The sequence below is a fragment of the Falco punctatus genome (assembly GCF_963210335.1).
Source record: "Falco punctatus genome assembly, chromosome: 1".
Taxonomy (NCBI): domain Eukaryota; kingdom Metazoa; phylum Chordata; class Aves; order Falconiformes; family Falconidae; genus Falco; species Falco punctatus.
The window spans coordinates 93,869,553-93,890,291 of record NC_137580.1 but is presented as its reverse complement, the minus strand read 5'-3'; the positions used below and the strand labels follow the sequence as shown (position 1 = coordinate 93,890,291).

At 57.4% G+C, this 20,739-nt stretch overlaps 1 protein-coding gene across 4 annotated transcripts in view; it reads left to right on the top strand.

Moving 5' to 3' along the window:
* FAM222A (family with sequence similarity 222 member A) overlaps nucleotides 1-19,754 on the top strand; it is a 38,792-nt gene extending 19,038 nt beyond the window's left edge. For 2 of the 4 annotated variants that reach the window (XM_080373759.1, XM_080373761.1), the window contains exons 2-3: nucleotides 5,080-5,210; nucleotides 17,628-19,754. In XM_080373759.1, the coding sequence (XP_080229885.1) occupies nucleotides 5,129-5,210; nucleotides 17,628-18,841 (1,296 nt within the window). In that variant the 5' untranslated portion in view covers nucleotides 5,080-5,128 and the 3' untranslated portion in view covers nucleotides 18,842-19,754. Of the gene's footprint in view, nucleotides 1-724; nucleotides 5,211-17,627 lie in introns of those variants that run through there. The other 2 variants (XM_080373760.1, XM_080373758.1) reach the window with 2 other exon arrangements.
* Nucleotides 19,755-20,739: the final 985 nt, after the last annotated feature.

Below are 20,739 nucleotides of genomic sequence, written 5' to 3'. Positions count from 1 at the left end.
ACGGGCCGGGAGCAGCCGCTCAGCCGGTGTGGGTCACTCCCACAGACAGGCCCCCACTCCCCCGCAGCAAAATAATCACTTCCAGCATCATTATCTGTTGCAAACCCCAGCTTCCAATTTTAATCAGAGGAGCTGGTGTTGCTTTAAGATCTGCGGGTTTTAAAGATCACAAGAGGGGTTAGAGAAAATTACCCTTGACTCTTACATGCTAATGTAATCTCTAACCAGATCTGCAGCACTGCAGCTAAAATTGCTTTTTAGATTAACATTTAATTATTAACAGGGCCCCCTGAAAGGCCTGGGGCTGGAGCGCATGGAGGGGAGCGGATTAGCCGGGTGCGATGGAGCAGCGGCCGGGCGAGGGGAAGGTCGCGGTGCGGCCGGCGGCACCGTGCCGTGCTTTATTGCAGCCCTCGGCACAGCGGCGTCAACTTTCTGCTTTATTTTATCTGGTGCTCCCAGTGATTTACAGCGGGGTGACCTTTCCCGCGCTCGCCTGTTGCAGGACGGAGCTGTGGTGTCGCTTGCCGAGTGCCGTGTCCCCTCCACCACCTCAGCTGGGGACCATAAATCTGCTGCTGGGTGGGAGATGGGCATGAGCTGGCACGGCAGCTGCCCGCACCACCGTGGTGCCAGCCGGCAGCACCAGCCAAAATCCCGCTTGCCCTGGGATGGGATGGGCACCTATCCCCGAGGTGCAGAGAGGAAGCCTTTGGGATGTGCGCCCACATCACCTTTGGGGTGTGCACCTGCATCCCTGGTGGGGTGTGCACCCGCATCACCTTTGGGGTGTGCAGAAGGGAAGCCTTCCTCCTCCAGCACCGCCTCACCCGTGCAGGAGGGATGCCGTCTGATGGGAAGCCAGTGTCTGTGGGGCGGTGGCAGTGGCCGTGCTGGGGATGCTGTGGAGGTAGCACCCATGTCCCCAGGGCTGTGGGGAAGGGGAGCCGGGGGTTTCTTCTCCATCTGAGCATAGAGGGATGAGGGACCAGGGTGTCCCCGGTCGCGGCAGGTAGCCCTGGCACCACAGATACTCAGCACCCCAGGGACCAGTGAGGGTTTTTGCTTCATTTATCAGTGCTGCCAGCTTGTGAGGGTGGCTGCCAGCCTCAGCCTTGCTCCCACACCGCCCGGCCGGCGCTGTCAGAAACCTCTTGTGCCTTTTCTAGCTGGGGTGACCCGGTCACCTCCTCTCCCTGTGCCAAACCCTGCGCTGTCTTTTAACAGCCCGGAGGGAGACATGGCGGCATGACTCAAACAGCTTTGCAGCATCTGTGTTCCTGCCCCGCTTCATCTCCTAACCTAGAAAACTCCCTTTTTTTGGGCTTGCACCCCAGGCCACCCTGATAACACCCGGGGAAGGATGCTCACCTTGCACCCGAGCCTGGGTGGTGACAGAGACCTTGTTCCTTACTTTTCCCAGCCGGAGGGCTGCTCCTGCCCTCCCCTCTGCCCTCGCACTGTCCAGCCAGCAGCACAGACCCAGTTCAGGCTGAGACTTTAAATGTTCCCTTCCCCCCCCCACCCCCATCACATATTCTTTTATCTAAATCCTCGCCTGCGAAAGCCTCTATCGACAGCTGCGCTGGCCTTATCTCGCCAGAGGGACCTTCACGGGGCTCTCGGAGGAGATAAGCCCGACTTATCAGCCGCTGATGTCAGAGGAGGTGCCAAACCCTCCCGTCACTGGGGCTTTAGACAGAGAGGGTATTTTATTATTTTTTTTAATTATTATTAAAGTCACAAAGACCTTGGGCTTATAAATAGTGTGATGTAGAGATAGGGCTTCGAAATTAGCTGGCCCAGGGTGGGGGCCGGGAAGGAGCGGTCGGAGAGGGGCTGGGGAAGGATGGAGGGGGGTGATGCCAGGGCTGGGGAGTGGTGCTGTGGGATGCAGACTTGGGGTTCCTGAGGGACCCTGCTCCTAGCATCCCTGAGAGCGGGATGCTCTTGCCATGTGCCACGGTGCCGGCTGTGCCGCTGGCCGGGTGGCAGCGGGGCCATCAAGGCCACACAAACCGGGGGGGTGGTTCAGCAAAACTGCTGAGTGTTGTCTTTCCTGCCACGAAAGAGCCAGAGCAGCTTGAACTAAATCGGATCCTGCTGATTGGAATTAGTTCAAATGCAGATGGAGCTAACTAAGCTGGCGCTAAGCATTCGGACAGCCCAGCGCCCAATTCCCATCAGCTGATTCAGGGGCTTTTCTGAGCAGCATTAACGAAATGCCACCGCGGCACAGATGCCCATTGTGCCGGCGCCCACCCTCTCGCCTTCGGGTGCTCTGGGGGTGCCTGGCAGGGTGCCAGGACGGAGGGATGTTATTGCGGTGCGTGCGGTGCCGGGGCCCTTGTGGTTACGAAGCATGGCTGAGGTGGGCTGAAGCGCAACATAGCTGTCGGAAAAATTGTCTCCACTGCATGATGCTGGGAGATGGGGGCAAAACCGGGGTCTGAATTAACCGGTGGCTTTATTTAGTTTGGCATATGGCTCCCGCATCCCTGCCGGCTGATGCCGATGATGCTCCTGCTGTGCATGGCTGAGGTCAGGATGGCTCCGGGAGGGTGCTGGGCTGTGCCTGGTTGTGTGGCAGGGCACAGAGGGCACTGGTGTGGAGAGCACCTGTGCCATCATGGGGATGTCCCCCGGGGACTTGCATGGCTAGGCCCCAAGGGCCAAAGGCAACTACAGCTCCTGTGAGCGGCCACCAGCATCCCCCCCTTCCCCGGGGGCTCAGGCTGCATCCTTGCCCAGCCCCCCGTTGGCACTCATGTTTGGTGCCCTGCCGGTGGCCGCATCCTGCCCTATGGGGGCTTTCTCCTTGCTCTCAGCCCCACTTTCCCCGGGGATCATCAAGGACCTGATGTGCATCCATCAGCAGCGTGAGCCACCCACAAAGCCCGTGCCCAGCAGGGACGTGGGGCAGCATCCCAGCACGGAGTTGGCCTTGCCGCAGGGGAGGAGGTGACATCCGCCCGCTAATCGGCCAGATGGTGACACCCAGCGGGATGCCAGCCCCGAGGTCACTGCCTAGTTGAGGCTCAGGTAGAGTGGGAGCCAGTGCAGCCATCCCCTGCATGGCCATGGGTGCCCCGACCTGGGTCCCCCCTGTGGGGATGGGGTCAGCACAGCATCTCCCCGGTGCGGAGGCAGCGGTGGGCACGTGCAGGGGGAGCGAAGGCGCAGGGGGAGCAGGGCTGCGTAACGCACCCTGAGTCCCGGCGGGGAGAGCCGAGCTCCCTGGCAGTCAAGTGCGCTCAGCCTCTGAATAAGAAGCACTTCATTCTCTTTTCAAACTGTATAATTTCTGCCTGATTGTAATGGCATATTTTAAAATTACCAGAAATCGAAGCCAGAAAATGGATATGGCTGCTTTTACTGCGAGCTGCGTTAACAAAGGATATGTAATGCATGAAATAAAAACACCTCCCTGCCCCCCTTCTTTTTTTTTTTTTTTAAGACAGTAATAGGAGAAAATTGGTTTTGAAACTGAATAAAAGTCCCTTTCAGAGGAAATCATTTCTTTCAGGGTACCTTTGCTGAAAGTAAAATAGTGAATAATGAAAGGTGGTTACATGATTGTCTTTCATTTAGAGAGCATGAGGACAGATGGAATCTGGGAGAAATGCACGATTGGAATAATTGCATGGTAACAAGGCGCTTGTTGTGAAATTAGTGTCTTAAGAAAGTAGTGAAAAAGGCTTTTACTCATGAATACTTCATTATTAGGAGAAAACAGCACAATTTGGGTTCTCCAGACACCTGCTTGGTATTAGATGACTTCCTCCTCCCCTCCTGCTCCTCACACCTTTCGCAAATGAGTCTCTCTCTCCCTTACCCCAGTCTGCAGCATGAGGGGGATGGGGCGAGACCCTCAGGCAGAGCGCAGCCATGGCACGGACACCCCGTGCGGGTCCCACCGCCACCACCGGCTGTCAGCCAGGGGACGAGCCCAGAGCCTGGGACCCCTGTGCCCGGTGGAGGTGGGCATGGGGTGAGAGCCAGCGGCCAGCACGTGGGTACCGTTGGCTGTGCACCCGTGGTGGCTGTGAAGGTGTGTTTCTGGGTGATGTTTAAACCAGTGGAGCAAGGAGAGCATCAGGCATAGCTCAGGGAGCATCCGTCTCTGCTCCGCTGCCCGGCAGGTGATGGTCACAGCTGTGCCAACGTGTGCCCAAGGCCACCGCACAGCTCCCTGCCAGCCCAGCACCTCTCTCCAGCACCAGGGCATGTGGAAAACATCACAGAGAGCTGCAGGAGGGCACGATTCCCCCATGACGGAGCAGGTGAAGTGATGTACCCGGCCATGACACCCAGCCGTGACCCCCAGCCGTGACCCCCAGCCATCAGTAGATGTTCAGCCAGGAGAGTGATGGCTCAGAAGCTGCGATGCTGGAGGACAGGCACCGCTGCCTGCTTTTCTGCTGCTCCTGCCCACGTCTCCCTGCCCTCTCCAAGCAGCAATATCACTCCCCGCGCCAGCCGGAGCAGTGGGAGGGTGTCAGCAGCAACTGGTTATAATTCATGCCCTCCGCGGTGGCTCATGAAGGATGTACAATTAGCAGAGTGGTGGTGGTGATGACTTTGGCCTGACCCCTCCAGCTTTTGTTGAGCAGATTTTGATGCCAGCTGGGAGCTGGCGACAGATCCCAGGACCCTGAGCGGGATTTTAACGCCATCTTTCCCCAGCCTTGGCCGGAGCCGGCAGGGTTGCTCGGTGCCGGGAGGTGCTGGCTGGCACACCAGCAGGCTGGTCTGGCACTGCCAGGAGCGCGGTGCCGGGGGGATGCCGTGGCTTTGCCCCATTCCTGGCGGGAAGGGTGGAAAGCTTTGCAAGGAGTGCAAATCACCCACGGAGACCTTCATATTTATTTTATATCCATTCATATTTAAGGCTTTCAGAGTTATTTATTTATCACCAAAGGAGCAAAAAGCTCTGAGCAGTGTGCGTGCCCGTGGTCAGCGCCGGGAGCTCCTGCCTCCAGCTCCTCTGCCCGGAGAGCGGCTGGGTGGGCAGAAGGGTGGTGGGCAGCGGTGCGGGCAGGTCTCCTTGCCTGACCAGCGTGTCTCTTCTCTCGGTAGGACACGGGCCAGCGGTGGGGGCGGCACTGCCCGCCGGGAGACCCAGACCATGCTGGCCTGCCTGCAGAGGACCCAGAACCCCCCAGCCCAGCACCTCGCCTGCCCCAACAAGGCGCTGGAGCCGCGCAAGTGTAAGTGCCCGGGGGCGGGGGGGTTGGTGGGTGGGGGTTGGTGCGCCTGCTTTGATGCTGCTTCCCTTATTGAAAAAGACATTTATTTAACCGATAATTAAAAAGAGCAGGAGAAGCAGGGAGGGGAGGGGGAGGAAGGAGACAAGATAAGCAAATTAAATTGGGTTGCTCTGGTTGATAAGTCGAACTTCAGAAAATGTTGCAGAGCTGTCTGGGAAGCTCGGTGGCGGCAGAGGATGCTGCTGTCGCCTGCTCCGCGGCCCCACAAACCTCCCCGGCCCTTCCCCCCCTAATTACTTTCTCCGTTTTGCAGCAGCTCGCCTTCCCCAGGAGCTGGCCTTTCAGATAAGCTGTAAACTAGTTACATTAAAATGGGATCCAAAAGGTCACTCCAGTAAAGCACCTGTCTCTCCCAGCCTTTGTCTCTCAATCCAAACCGTGATTAAATGTATATTTAATGAGCCTGCTTTAGGCAGGCGTGTTTGACCTCCCCGGCTGGGAAAGACGCATTAAGATTCTCAAGTGATGAATGTGTGTTTTAAAGAGGGGAGTGGATATTTTTCTGCTGGTCTCAGTTGGATTTTTAAACATTGCCGACTGAAGACAAATCAGCTGCTAAAGCTCTGCTTGTTAGTCTGTGACAGCCCCCGGGCATTTGTTTAATGATCTGTATTTTCCCAGAGATGTTTTTTTCTCTCTACCTGGGCACCCCGACACAGCCGAGGGAGCCAGGCACGGGGTTTGGGTGATGCTTGGCCACCCTGGGGACCCCCGGCATTGCTCCAGCGATGCTCACTGCCAGCCAGGAGGGTTATTTTTCGGCTGAAGCTCCCCAAGCTCCAGCATGGCACGGCTGCAGGGAGCAGGGCACCCAAGCCAGAGGCAGGGTGATGGGCGCCCGTGCATCCCAGCGTTGCAGGCGGGGAAGCACTTGTGTGTGCATCTGCGATCGCAAGGGCAGGTGGGATCGGTGCTTCCTGAGCTCTTTGCCCCCAAGCGTCCATCAGGGTGTCAGCTCTCGGGGTCTTGGTGAGTCTGCAAAGGTGGTGGTGGGGGTATGCATGGACCCCCGTGTGCTTGTGCTGCATCGGAGCTCGCGGTGCCGCTCGGGTCTCCTTCTTATTAGTCTCTGGAAGGAAAACGGATGTTGCTCTTGTAAAATTATTCCTAATCCGTCATGCCTGAGCAGTGTGCAGCGGCGCAGGGCTGGCGTGAGGGGAGCAGGGGCTGGCTCCTGGTGTGCCTCATTGCCACGGGCTAATTAGCTCAGCCAGGCCCACACGGTCTGAGACCCGTGGGCAGGCTGAGCCTGGCAGGGGTTTCTGGAGACCGGAGGCATTTGGCACTGGGCATCTCTGTGTCAAGCCTGGTGTGATGCTGAGGTCAGGATATGTCTGCCCATCCCCGCAGCATTCCTCGGTTGCAGCTCGGAGCCAGAAACCTGAGACTCTGCTCATGGGGATGCTGAGGAGCAGCATTGTGGGGATGCTGAGGAGCAGCACCCTGGGGATGGGGTCCCTGAGCATCCTCCTGCCAGGGTCTGGTGCTTCCCAGGGTTGGTGCTTCCCAGCCTTTCCTGCCCCACCACACACAATGCTAAAATAAGGAGATTCGTGGAGCAGGAGCCCTGTACATGGTTTTGCCACAGGGCAAGGCACCCATCAGTGGGGAGAGCTGCTCTTGGATGCAGCCACCTGCACTCTGGGAGGTCCCAGCCCTGGGGTACCAGAGGGTCCCGGAGCTGTGCCGGTGGGAGGAGGGCAGTTTGCAGAGGTCTGACCCCAAGCCAGACCCCGGCAGGTACGGGGGACCAGAGTACCAGGGGTTTTGGCTGAGAGCACGCCATCCCTCCAGGCAGGACCACGCTCGCCTGAGATCTCTGAGGCTTGTCCCCCACCTGGGGCGGTGCGTGCTGGTGGCCGAGCTGCCCAGCCAGACCCCCGTGCTCGCCACCAGCCGCCACCAACCAGGTCACCTTAATCAAAGTTTAGCTGCCCGTATGTTTCCGCTCATTATGGGCAAATCCAGCACGTCTCGTTCCTCTCTGCCTCCTGCTAGTGCAAATTAAATTGCAGGTGACATCCAGGGCCACGCATCTGGTTTGGAATACGATTTGCTCTTCTTTATTTATGGCACCTGCGGTAAGCACGGTGCAGAGGGGCCGGCGAGCTGGCGCGCGGGGCCGAGCCTCCTGCCACCTCCTAAACGCCTGTGTAGGTAATCGACAAAGATAGTATTCTCTTAAAATGAGGCACAATTTAGAAGTGCCTCTGATTACTTAATTTGCTCCTGAGTATCTCAGTAATTATCTTTATGGGTCTTATTTCTGTCCTCTGGCATTGTTTCTGTCGATATTAAATGAGTCTGGCTCTCGGCACATTGGCCGTCTGGCCCGGCACCACTGTGAAATCCTATTATCCTGCCCACGCCGCTGATTAATTTTTGTATTAATTTCACGTAAAAGGTGAGCTGACTAATTTTCTTGCCTGTGCTGGGAGCTGCCGGCCCCAGCGCCTTCGCCCCCTGGTTCTACCCCTTGGCTCTCCTGCTAATTACTGTCCCCCTCATCTTGGTGCCCCACACGCTGGTGCAGCTGCATCCCAGCAGGCTCGGTGCATCCCACAAAATCCATCCTGTAAAATGCTGTAGGTGACTTTGCTGCGATGCTCGCTGTCAGCAGCTCATGGCAGCAGCCAGTTTCCCTTGCCAGTAATCCCAGGGCTGTACCGCGAGCACCAGCCTGGCATGACAGCGTTGCATCCTCGAGGAGGATGCAGGAGGCAGCAGGAGGGTGCCCGGAGCCCTGCCAGTCCTGCCTGCGTCTGCCCGTCTCCAGCCGAGGAGCAGGAGCCTGTGGAGAAGCAGCATCCTCAGGAAAATATCACGTCCAATTAACTCCAGCAGCCTGGTCCCTTTTGATTTTATTCTGTGCGCATTACAGGAATCCTGAGCTTTATTTAAATTATAAATCAAATAATACCACTCTCGGCTTGGCCAAACTCTATGCTGCTCTTGCTCTCTGCAATAATGTAGCAGTGGCTTATATTTAATTAAATGTTACTTTCTGTGTGCCCTCCTTCAGCCGGCACTGCTCTGCCGGCAGCCTGGGGCTGGGTGTGCGGCTGGAGGTGCAGGATGCGTGCTCTGGTAAGAGGGTGGGATCCGTATGGAGCTGGGTGTTACGGGGGGCTCCCTGCGCTCCCTCTGTGCTTTCACCATGCAAGCATCAGCCGCCGCCTCTCACTGTGCGAATCCGTCTGGCCTCGTGCCGGGCGTCCCATGGGACCGCGCACCTTGGACCCGTGGGGACGCTGTAAGAAATGGCTCTTAGGGGGGTGGCATCAGCCCTCCCAGGGCTCCGGCTGGGTTATTAAAACACTAATGAGAGGTGGTGGCTGGGGCTTAGAGAGCAGCAGAGTGCCAGAGATCCGGCTTCAGGGTCACCCACACCTCTCCCCGCTCACCCATGGGGACTCTCATCAGTGATAAAACTGTTTAATTGCATATGGGATAAAGCCCTGTTTAATGGCTTCTCGTTACCCAATTCTACTTATTCCAAGGGCATTTTCATTAAAGTAGCTGCAGCAAGGCGCTGCTTTTGTACACACCCATAAAATATCATTTTAATTTCATGAGGGGTTACACATGAGTGAAATAAGATTAATTCTTTCATTTTCAGTTTCTGGAAGGGATCGGTTAATGATGGGTCTGTGTATTTATATAAGTGCCATAAAAAGGAGTTCAATTAACTGCCATGCCCAAAATGTGCTGTTGACTTGCACTTTCCCTGCCAGGAAATGCTGCAAAAACACTTTTCCATCGGTCATGTGCATGGTGGGGATGGATGGGCAGGGGGGCTGCTCAGAGCCCTGGTCTTTGGGTGGTCTTCGCTGGTCGCGCCCCAGCACAAGAGGGGGTTTTGGTTTGTTTCCAAACTTTCCAGAGCCGCACCGGTCCATCGGCCATGGAGCAGGTTCCCGGGAACTGGCGGGGCTGCAGACCTGGGGATGGGGTACCCGATCCCCACAGCCTGCGCCGGGGGTGCCCACCCTGCTCCCCTCAGCAGGGACGGGGTGCCATGGGTGCTGGCAGCGGCGCTCAGCGTGCAAAGCCTGTGCCTTAAAACGATTCAAATACTAATTCGCAGAGGGGCTGGGGTGATCTGCAGGGCTGCTGGGCGGTGGGGTCCCTCCCAGTCCTGGGGTCCCCTCAGCGGTTGCATGGTGGAGTGACATCGGGGTGGCATCAGGGCTGTGCTTGGGCAGTGTTGGGTGCCGTTGGGGTGGCACTGGGATGACATTGGGGCCGCATTGGGGTGGCACTGGAATGGCACTGGGACAGGCTCAGGATGGCGTCGTGATGGCGTGGGGATTGCATTGGGGTGGCTTCAGGGTGGCGTAATGACTGTGCTGGGGCAGTGTTGGGTGGCATATAAGTGACATTGGGGCAGCATTGTGATGGTGTTGGGGTGGCATCTGGGTGTCATAAGGGTGGCATGGGGGCAGTATTGGAGTGGCGCAGGGCTAGTGTCAGGATGGCATTGGGTCAATGTTTGGGTCGCGCTGGGATGACATTGGTATGGTATCAAGGTGGCATTGGGGTTGGCATGGGGGTGACATCCGGGTGGCATCGGGGCAGCAGTGGGGTGGCACGATGGCATCCTCCTGGCCTCAATGCCACCCTCCCCACACACCTCCCGCCTGGCGCCGTTTGCCTTTGCTGCGCTGGTGGACACGGTGGCACGGTGCACGGCGGCGCACGGCGCTAATACCTCGTGGAGGAGACAAATGGGAAGTGACACGTGTGTGTGTAGACGGGTATTTGTGGTGACGCTTTGACTGCAGATAATAAAGTGCTCGCCCTGAGGTGATCCAATTCAGCAGCCGCCTCGGCAGAGCCGCGCGCCATTGAGGGGGAGAAGAAAGGGGAGGAAAAAAGGCCCGTCTGAAATGACATGTCAGCCTAAAAAGGGAACGTGTTAACGGATGAATATCTGGGGACGGCGAAGCCCGGCGCTTCCCTTTGTGCTTTGTCATGAATTTTGTTGTCTTTGCAGATTACGGCTCCTGTGCGGCTGCCGCGCGGGGTTTGCCACCTACGGTTATTCAGATGGATTTCTCCCGCTATTATTTCTGTAGTTGGTTTTAATTTAAGCCCCCGAAGCCGGGGCGCGTTCGTCTCTCGGCTCCTCATGCCAAGGATGCTCTGCTGGAGGATGCTTTTGTCCTGGCTCCACTGGTCCTGCAATGGGGGGCTCTGCAGCCACCTTTTGGGGGGCAGCCGCGGTGATGCTGAGGGTGCTGGTCATGGGGGGCACTCTCCCTGCCAGGGCTGTGCTTATGGGGGGCTGGGGACCGCACTGGTGCATGGGTCCCCCGCTGTATCCACCGAGATGCCGTGGCCTCTGCGCCACCCATCCTGGGGACACCGTCACCATAGAAACCACCGCACTTCACAGGGTGGGAAAGCCGGTGCAATGTGACAGCAGCCCAACCTGCCTGGCGCAGAGCGAGTGGCGCCGGGGGGGGGCAGCACCAGCCCCCCCCTCTCCCCACCTGCACCCCAAAACCAGCTCAGGGGATGTATGGGACCCGTGACTGCTCTCCCCAGGGCTGGGGGCCACACATCCCCGTGCCTGCCCATGGGTCACCCTGGGTCTGGGTGATGCTTGGGACAGCATCCCCCAGTGACCCCCCCAGCTCCACCTAGGACCCCCTGAGGTTTTTCCTGCTCTCAGCAGGGTGTCACCGGCTGCAGCACCCTGCTGCCTGGCCCCGGCTGTGCCATGCAGGCAGGCGCTGCCCTCTGGCCCCACGGGGTGGGCAGGGGGGTCCTGCCTGGAGCTGCAGCCTGGGGGACCGGGGCAGCCGGTTCCTGCCCAGCCAGCTTTGCCGCCTGGGGCTGGGACCCGTACTTCAAGGACTTAATTGATTCATGAAATATACCAGATTTTGTTTGTTTTCTTCCAAATGTTTTCTAAATATTGAGGTTTCTTCCAAGTGTTTTCCAAATATTGAGGTTTCCTCCAAGTGTTTTGCAAATATTTAGGCTTTAGCTCTTCCAAAATCTGCTCCCAGTATTGCAGGCAGAGAAAAAGGGGATTTTTGACACTTTTTGAAGCTTCAAAGACATTGGGATCTCCTTGCTGCGAGGGGAAGAGGGAACCTGGTCCCAAAGCCAGGGGATAAGCACTCAGCTCTTGCAGAGTTTAATTCATTTGGAGGCTGCGGCGTTATTATTGTTTAATAAGAGCCATTGGCACACCAATCACTGAGCGGCTGCTCAGGTCCCCGGTGTCTCCTCCTGCCTCTGCCCGACGCTCTCAGCATCGCTCCCCTTCCCAGCCCCTCCTGCCCCTGCGTAAATTAAAACTCCTGCCTAATTGCTGCCCTTTTGCCCCACAGGCTTGGGGAGGCAGAGCAGGAGCCAAACGGGAGCTCAGTGCTGGCAACACCAGCACTTTCCTTTAAGAGGGGCAAGGCAGGATGGGGATGGAGGGTGAGGATGAGGAGGGGGGGCAGGATGCTCGGGGCAGGGCAGGGTGACCCCCGGGAAATGGCCTTTCCCAGGGTGAATGTGCTGGCTGCTGCAGCCTGCCGAGCATCCCTGGCAACCCCCCCTGGGCACACCTGAGCCCAGCCGCGGTGCCCAGCCGTGCCCGTGCCCAGGCGCAGGACACCCTGCTCAGCACACTGCGGCACAGGCAGGAGGAGCTGGCGTTGGCTTGGCTGTGCTGGCAGCAGGAAGCAGCCTGCCGCTCCAGGGATCCCGGCACAGCCCAGCCGGATCCCCAGCGCCAGGCTGGTCCCACTGGGCAGCTCTTGCCATCTCGCCCTCCCCGGGATGGTGTTACCCCCAAGGTGGGGGTGCCCTACAGCTGGCTGAGGCTGAGCAACAGGGACGTGCCCACGGTTTGCCCGGGAATGTGGCGTGGCAGCCCCAGCAGCAGCAGCTCTGCTCTGGTCTGAAAAGGGGGCAAAAAGCGGGCAAAAAGCGTTTTTCTTTTGGATGGTGGGAGAGCGAGGCACCAGGTAGCTTCTCGCCGCAGCTTCACCTTCAGCAGCTCTATAAAGATTTACTGCCGAGATTACTTCTTTCATTTGTTGCAAAATATTTTAGTGCTTTCGATGTGTAAAAATAAGGTTTGTCCCATCTTATCTCCAAGAGAAGCAAAGGAATGGAGGGCAGGGAGGGAGGGAGGCAGGGCATGTCTTTCATGCTGGCTGTTAACCAGTGAGGTGCTACATGTTGTCACCACATCCCCGCTCAGCTTGTCCCAGTTGAGTCCTTGCTCAGGGTTGTGGTGCTGCTGGCACTGATCCCCAGGGTGTACTCCCCGGCCACTGGCACCCCAATGTCCTGCTTGCCATCCCCTTCCAGAGCAGGGCAACTGCCCCGGGGAGCACAGTGTCTCCTGCAGTGTCTGGCCTGAAAATTAAAGCTATAAATTGCCAGTGCATGTGCTTGCCCTCCTCCAGGAAGAGGGGGCCCTGCCAGGGACACTGCTGCCAACACCAGGCCAGGGGACACCCCAGGCAGCTGGGCTGTGGGAGCAGCATCCTTCCTGGTGCTGAGCATCCTTCCTGGTCTGGAGCATCCTTCCTGCTACCAAGCATCCTTCCCAGTACTGAGCATCTTTCCTAGTACTAAGCATCCATCCTGGTCAGGAATATCCTTCCTGATACCGAGGATCTTTCCTGGTGCCCAGCATCCTTCCCAGTGATGAGCGTCCTTCCTAGTACCAAACATCCTTTCTGGTCATGAATATCCTTCCTGATACCGAGGATCCTTCCTGGTGCCCAGCATCCTTCCCAGTGATGAGCATCCTTCCTAGTACCGAACATCCTTCCTGGTCATGAATATCCTTGCTGGTACTGAGCATCCTTCCTGGTGCCCAGCATCTTTTGTAGTACTAAGCATCCTTCTTGGTCACGAATATCCTTCCTGGTACTGAGCATCCTTCCTGGTACCCAGCATCCTTCCTAGTACTGAGCATCCTTCCTAGTACCAAACATCTTTCCTGGTATGAGCATCTTTCCTGGTGCCCAGCATCTTTCCTAGTACCGAGCATCCTTCCTGGTCACGAATATCGTTCCAGGTGCCAAGCGTCCTTCCTGGTGCCCAGCATCCTTCCTGGTCCAGAGCATCCTTCGTGGCCCAGAACACCCTTCCCAGTGTCAAGCATCCTTCCCATTATCAGGCATCCTTCCTGATGATGGCCATCCCAGCGCTGAGCATCGCTTCTGGTGCTGAGGATCTTTCCTGGCTCCACTTTGATCCCACAACTGCTTTAACCGAGCAGACACTGATTGCCAGAGCCCCGATGCTGCCGCTCTTGTGAGCTCCTCGGGTGCCGAATTGTTCGCCTGACTGACAGCTGAGCAGCCCAGACAAGTCTATTATTTCTATGGGGCCCAGGCCCCGCGGGCCTGCAATTTAGGTCTGCGCTATTAACCCTGCCTTGTTCTCCACTTTGTAACCGCTTTAGTGCCTTTAAAAGTGTACAGTTAAAATCAGGGTTAATTAGGGGCCCGGCAGCTGGGCTTTGCCGGTGCCCATTGTGTCCCAGAGGAGCCCGAGCTGAGGGTAATTGGGGACTGTTGTGGGTTCGTGCTGGCCACAAGCCCCGGATCGGCGGTCTCCGGTTAGCCCTGATCTCTCCTGCTGTAAGGATGGCTCTGGTTGGCTTCCCTCCCCTCCTTTCTCCCCATTTTTCCTTCTTTCCCAGCCCTTGTGGGCTGTGGCTGCAGCCAGGCACGGCACAGGGGTCCTGAGGGATGCCAGGGATGAAGTAGGGGTGTGGGGAATGCAGCGGATGCAGGGATGCAGGGGTACGGAGGATGCAGCGGATGTGGGCATGTGGGGGATGCAGCGGATGCAGGGATGTGGCGGATGCAGGAAATTAAGGGATGCAGGGGATGTGGGGGTTGCAGGAATGCAGGGGATGCAGCAGATGTGGGGATACGGAGGTGCGGGGGCTGCAGGGATGCAGAGATGCAGGGGATGCAGCAGATGTGGGGATGCGGCAGATGCGGGGATGCAGGGGATGCAAGGATGTGGGGGATGCAAGGGATGCTGGCAGCAGGTGTGTATGCCACGGGGGGCTTTTGTGGAGGTTTCTCAGGGCACCTCTGTTCCCCACCTGCCCCTTGCCCAGCAGCCCCCACCCCCATCAGACATTTTGCACAGACCTGGCTGCTCCAGGCACAGCAGGGCTGGAGCTCCCCAACCCATAAACAGATATTTATTCCGGATCACGCCAGCAGTGGGGTCTGGGATTTACATCTGTGTCTCGAACCGGGTTTGGTGGCCAATTTGCTAAAGTAAAAAGTTGTTTAGCTGGAGGCGTAATCTTATAAGCCTGTGCTGCCATTCTAATGGCTTCTCGTTTCTGCCTGGCTTTCCAATAATGCTTTGAGCAGAAGCTCGGAGTAATATAAAAAGCCATCGGATTATTACTGCGGGCGATGCATTTTCCATTTACAGTAATAAAATACTGAAGAAACAAAACAATTTAAAATTCCAATAAAATTCAAACCAAATCTTTGGCTGCTGAGCAGATTCAATTATTTAGCTGTTATTGAGTGCAGGCTGGAAAAATAGAGCAGGTCAGGGAGGGAGGGGGAGCTCAGAGCTGGGGCTGTGCCGGCCGCATCCCGTGGGAATGCCAGCGAGGGAGGGAGCCAGGAGCCAGAGAATCATCTTCTGGGAGAAGCGGCTGTTGATGGGTGCCTGTGCCTGGGCTGTCACGCTGCCGGCAGCTGGATTTGGTTTAGGGGTGATGAGAGCTGGGGCTGCTCGAGGTGGCAAGCCCGGCTGAGCCACCCGTGTGCTGGGGTGTCCGTGGCACATCTCCCCCAGCCCTGGCCCGACAGCTTGGATAGTTCAAGTTTAAGAGGAGGGGGGCGAACCTGGCAGCAAAGGACTGGTGTCAGGGCTGCCTGCGCCTGACGGGTGACGGCGGCGGTGGTTCAGGAGAGTTTGCATCTCGCAGTAATTACAGCCCGTTAGAAAGCAGTAATTACTGCGGAGAGGGGGAGCGGCGGAGCCACGCAGCCACCAGCGTGCCGGGAGCCGACGGGATACAGATCGGTCGCTCTGTAATTTTCCTGGCAGGGGTTTGGTGCGTCACCCTGAGATGTGACAACACACTGAACTGGTGGCTTGTCACATCTAACCCAGCTGGCGCAAAGAGGTGACAAAGGCAGCTCCTGCCCCTCCCTGCCCCCGGCTGGCTCGTGGTCGGCCACGGTGCTCCCCGGGCACGTGTCATGTCGGCACCAGGCCTGGTGGGTGGGATGCTCTTGGCCAAGCTCAGCCCAGCCGGGCAGGCGGCTCTGCCCGTGCACGGGGTCATCCCAAAAGTGCCACCCTCAGCATCAGTGCTTGGGGACAGGGCTTCGGTGACTCAGGCTGGGGAGCCGCGGTGCCTGTGGGCAATGCCGCCTCCCTCCCTCCAGCAATGACCCCTTTTTTTTCTGTAATATTTTTGCTTAGGAAGGAGTGTTTCTGTAGAATGGGCTCATTAGGGATTCTGCAAGTGTCACCAGCTAATTAGTGTCATGTTAATTGAGTATTTGCGATGCTGCCACCTCCAAGGACAGCGGTGCTGGCATGAAGGGGAATGCAGATGTGCATGGCTCGTGGTGCTGGATGGTGTGCCATGCCACCGGGCAGGAGGGGTCCCGCTCGCAGCCCCCTGTGCCCGCTGGCTCAGGGGGTGCCTGTGCCCAGCAGCACCCAGTGTGCACCCGTGCAGCTCGCTGGCTGCTCCGCAGGTGCCACCCAAGCTCGGGAGCTTTACGGAGGTTGGATGGTCGATGGCCGGGATGTGCCTGCTGGGGCTGGCAGCACAGCCAGGGGCACCACGTGCCTGCACGTGTCCTGCCGTAGGGAGCTGCTGCTGCCATGCCTCCTGTCTCCCGGCAGCTACATTAAATCCTACTCAAAGGCCCTGGTTTTAATTGGCTTAATATACTCGTTAATAACAATGTCTATTTAAGACACCTGTAAAAAGCCCATAACATTAGCTTAATGGGAGGAATGGCTGGTGAACGCTCTGCCGTTCTGCCTGTTAAATTACTGCTGCACCGCTCAGAGGATGGAGAGCGGCCACAGCCTCCCTCCTGCATCTCCCCAAACACCACACTGCTGCCCGGGGGGGCGGGACGTGGAGTCCTGCAGCTGCCAGTGCCCCAACCTCCCCCTGAATCCTGGGTTGAACAGTTTGTCCGGGCATCCCCACGCATGCAGGCAGCCGCGGGCGCCGTGCCAGAGCATCACCAGGAGCAGGACTGAGACAGGCTTTGCAGACCAATGTAACATCTTTAGATGTGCTGAATGCACCCGATGGCACAACTCTTCCGTGGTGACTTTGCCACCCAGCATACGGTGGTATCAGGAATCACTGGTCCCAGTGGCATCCAGAGCAAAGTACTCTCCAGTGTCCCCAACGGGGGACACCTGGCAGCAGGGGAAGGGTCCCTGGGAGGGCTGGGGCTTCTTGGTGGGGGGCTGCCAGCCCCCAAACCCCCCTATTTGACCATCTCTCCCTTGCAAAACCTGGCTCCGGGCAGGCACTGGGTCTGGCATTCCTGGGGTGCTGCAGACATCCCCTGGCAGGGCAGGGAGTTTTGGGACCGGCTCCAGAGCAAACATCATCCCCCCTGTGCCACTGTGTGCATGCATGTGCCTCTGTGTGTGTGGAGATTTTAAACACCTAATTTATTCCATCTATTAGATAGATTTTGTAGATTTAATCATTTTCACAGTTGGTGGCTCATTGGATACTCAAGATAAACTCCAAATGAAAGTATAATGGGTACGACAAATGAGTTTTCACACCAGAATGGCAGAAACTTGCTCAGGAAAGAGTTTGAAAGGAACAAAAATATATACATATATAATTTTTTTTCCTGCAGTGGCTTTTGCTGACTCCAGTAGGTTACCACAGTTAATTTCACCAGTTTTGTTCATCTGTAAAATTGCATAAAAGTGACATTTTTGTGCTCATTATAGGAACTGCTGATTTATGGCTGGTAAATGCAATGCTTTTCCATTTTTGGTGAGGTTCTCGTAGCAGCGCAAAGCACCCATGAAATTGCTTGTATAATGTAGTTTAAATCCAATCTTGGAGAAAGATTCCCCCGTTGGGTAAAGTGACATTTCCATTCTCCACACCGAGTTTATTTTAGGCCACTTACAAGTGACTCTGGCAGCGGGAGGGGGCAGGTTGGTGCCATGACCTGCTTTCTGCCGGGAGCAGGTGGGAGCTGGGGTGGGGGGCGATGGATGCTGGGGAGGTGGATGCTGGGGCAATGGATGCTGGAGCGATGGGTGCTGGGGTGATGGGTTGCTGTGGCAATGGGTCCCCCTCCTCCAGCAGCACTGGCTTCACCCTATGCTTTGCTCCCACAGGCGAGACGGCGGCACCCATGCATTCCCCGCGCTACCCCAGCCCCGCCGAGCTGGACGCCTACGCACAGAAGGTGGCCAACAGCCCACTGACCATCAAGATCTTCCCCACCAACATCAGGGTCCCCCAGCACAAGCACCTTAACCGGACGGTCAATGGCTACGACACCACAGGGCAGCGCTACAGCCCCTATCCCCTGCACGCCGGCGGCTACCAGGGCCTCCTGGCCATCGTCAAAGCCTCCGGTAAAAGCGTGGTGAAGAACTCGGAGGGGAAGCGGACTAAGCTCTCGCCCGCCCAGGTCGGTGTCGCTCCCTACCCCGCGTCAAGCACTTTAGCTCAAGGTCCCTCCTGTGCCGGGCAGCTGAGCTACCACGGTGGCCAGAAGCAGCTGGAGGGCCCCGTACCCCCCAATGTGACGGTGGCGGCCTCCGTGCTGCCGCTGGCGGGCAGGAGCCTGGCCCTGCCGCCGTCCAACCTGCCCTCCATCCAGAGTATCATCTACCAGATCAATCAGCAGTGCCAGGCGCAGGGCGCCCAGCCGGGCTGCCCGGCCGTGGTGGCCACCAACCCCAGCCCGGCCAAGCACGGCGCCTTCGCCGGCGCCACCGCGTACGCCAGCGCCGTCCTGCCAGAGTGCCGCAAGGGTGCTGAGCTGGCGCTGGGCTCCAACCCGGCTGTGGCCCTGGGACCCAAGGCGGGCATCTACCCCGAGGGCATGGACTACCTGGTCTGGCAGCAGAAGCAGCAGCAGCACCTGCGAATGTACAGCGGGGGCAGTGGCGGCGGGGGGGCCCTCAGCAAGTCCCCCGAGACGTGTGCGGGTGCCTCGCGCCCCTACGCCCTGGGTGGTGCGGCCGAGAAGGTGAGCTCATCCCCCTTGAACTGCATGCACGGCAACTTCTCAGTGGGGCAGTACTTCGCCCCCCCTTGGAACAGCATCCTTGTGACCCCCAACAGCGACTGTTACAACCCGCCGGAGCTGGGGGCCGGGCCCCGCGAGCTGGGGGTGCCCCCCACCGAGGGGCTGCCCAGCAAGACGCTCTGCAATACCTCCATCCTCAGCAGCAGCCTCCAGTCCCTGGAGTATCTCATCAACGACATCCACCCGCCTTGCATCAAGGAGCAGATGCTGGGCAAGGGCTACGAGACCGTGTCTGTGCCAAGGCTCTTGGACCACCAGCACGCCCACATCCGCTTGCCCGTCTACAGATAAGGAACCGATGCTGCTTTTCCCAAACCCAGGGCGAGGACTTTGGCGCGAGCCGTGCTCCCCTCCGGCACCGTGCGGGTACCGGACCGTGGCAGCGAGGGCGGGGGGACGGGGAGGGGGGACACGGGGTCTGCTGCCGAAAGGGCTCCCGGGACACTGGCATTTCACCGGGGTCCCCAGACTGGATACACCCGCAACCCACTGGAAGCCGAGGACGAAGGACCGCTTGTCTATAGAGCTCAGAAATCATTTTATCTCCACGAATGTGAACAGGGAATTGCTACGAGTTGCTGCTATCCAGGGAGAGGAGGCTCGGCTCCGCGTGCCTGGCCGGACCCGTGCGGGCAGAGCCCGGTGCTGTGGCTGGCCGGAGCATCTCTGGCAACTGGTCCCAGCCCGGCAGCCGGCCGGCGCGCGGTGGCCGCAGGGAGCTCGTGCCTGACCTGTAGCTGAAGTCCGTAACTTGCACTGCTTTGATTAAAGCTAATAATTGGGGACAGTCTGGAGGCTATTTAAGAAAAACACTTGAAAACTTGAACAGATTTTTTTTTTTTGATTTTTTTTTTTTTTAGTTGACTAGGCTGTACATCTACGTGTTGGCTGCTACAGAGTCTCCTCCTGCCCCTCTTCCTCCTCCTCCTCTCTCCCGGCCCCGCGCTGGCCACCAGCTCCTATTCCCACTCAACTGGGAGGTTCGGTGCCCCTGTGCCGGGCACCCATCGGGACCCCCGGCCCCTCTCCCATCCCACGGCACCCCCGGGAACCACCCCAGGTCTCACACTTCCAGGTTCTTTTATTTCCCCCCATACTGTCAGTTCTACCTTGGTTCTCGGTTAGAGGCGACCGTGGTACCAGGGGCACTCACATACCTCCTTTTTTCTCTCTTCTTTTTTTTTTTTTTTCTTTTTTTTTTTTTTTAAAAGAAAAGAAAACCAGTTCCAAATACTCATTATGGTCCGTTATTCACTATGTGTAATTATGTGTTTAATAGATTTATTCATTTAAAAAAGGCTCCGCACCGCAAAATACGAAGTGTTTTGATGTTTAAAAGTTAAAAAAAAGAAAAATACCCCTACGAAACCCAAGGTGATTGTGCTCGGAAAAGAGGTACTGTATCCCTGAAAGGCCTGTTCAAGCACTAAGTGCATTTACAAATCTCTGAGAATGTTTTTTTTTTATACTAAAATTGACCATTATATTCTACTGTGAGAAGTGCTGGCTGCACTATATTGTTTTAAAAATGAGAGAAAACAAATGGAAAAAAAAAAAAAAAAAAAACCACACACAAAACCCGCAAGCCGTGTGTCCGGATGGTGTTTTTCCCAAAGTAAAACCAGGATATCGCTGGACATGTGCTCTGCAGTCTCTTTGCTTCGCTGTGGCTCCCCTCCTTCGCCAGAGCCGGGACCTCCCCCAGCTCCCCGCCTTTGTCTGGCAGATTTTTAGGGCACGGAGGAGCACCTATAAATAACCTGCTAATGACACTGAGCCATTAATCCGGCCCAGGCGCCAGGCTCTGCCTCGCACCCAAAGGGCGGCCAGGCAAGGTGGGCGCACGTGGGCCAAATCCCCAGGGATTAGGGCTGCGGCCCCGCGTGCACCCGCAGGATGCTCACCCCAAGGCCCGGGTGATGGGCGCTGGGAGCTGGGTACCAGTCCCATCCCGGGACCCGCTGCCGCCAGCGGTGCGGTGCTGGCATCTCCCCTGCCATCCATTACCGGTGGCAAGTTTGCCACCAAGTTTCCTCCCAGCAGGAGGGCTCCTGGTGCTGGGGCAGGATGGGAGCTCTCCAGTGGCCCTGGTCTAGCTTGGGTGGGGGGGAACTGCTGTCCCCTAACCCAGACCACCACCCTGCTCTGCACTGGCAGCAGCTTCCCAACCCAAACAATAAGCCGGTTGC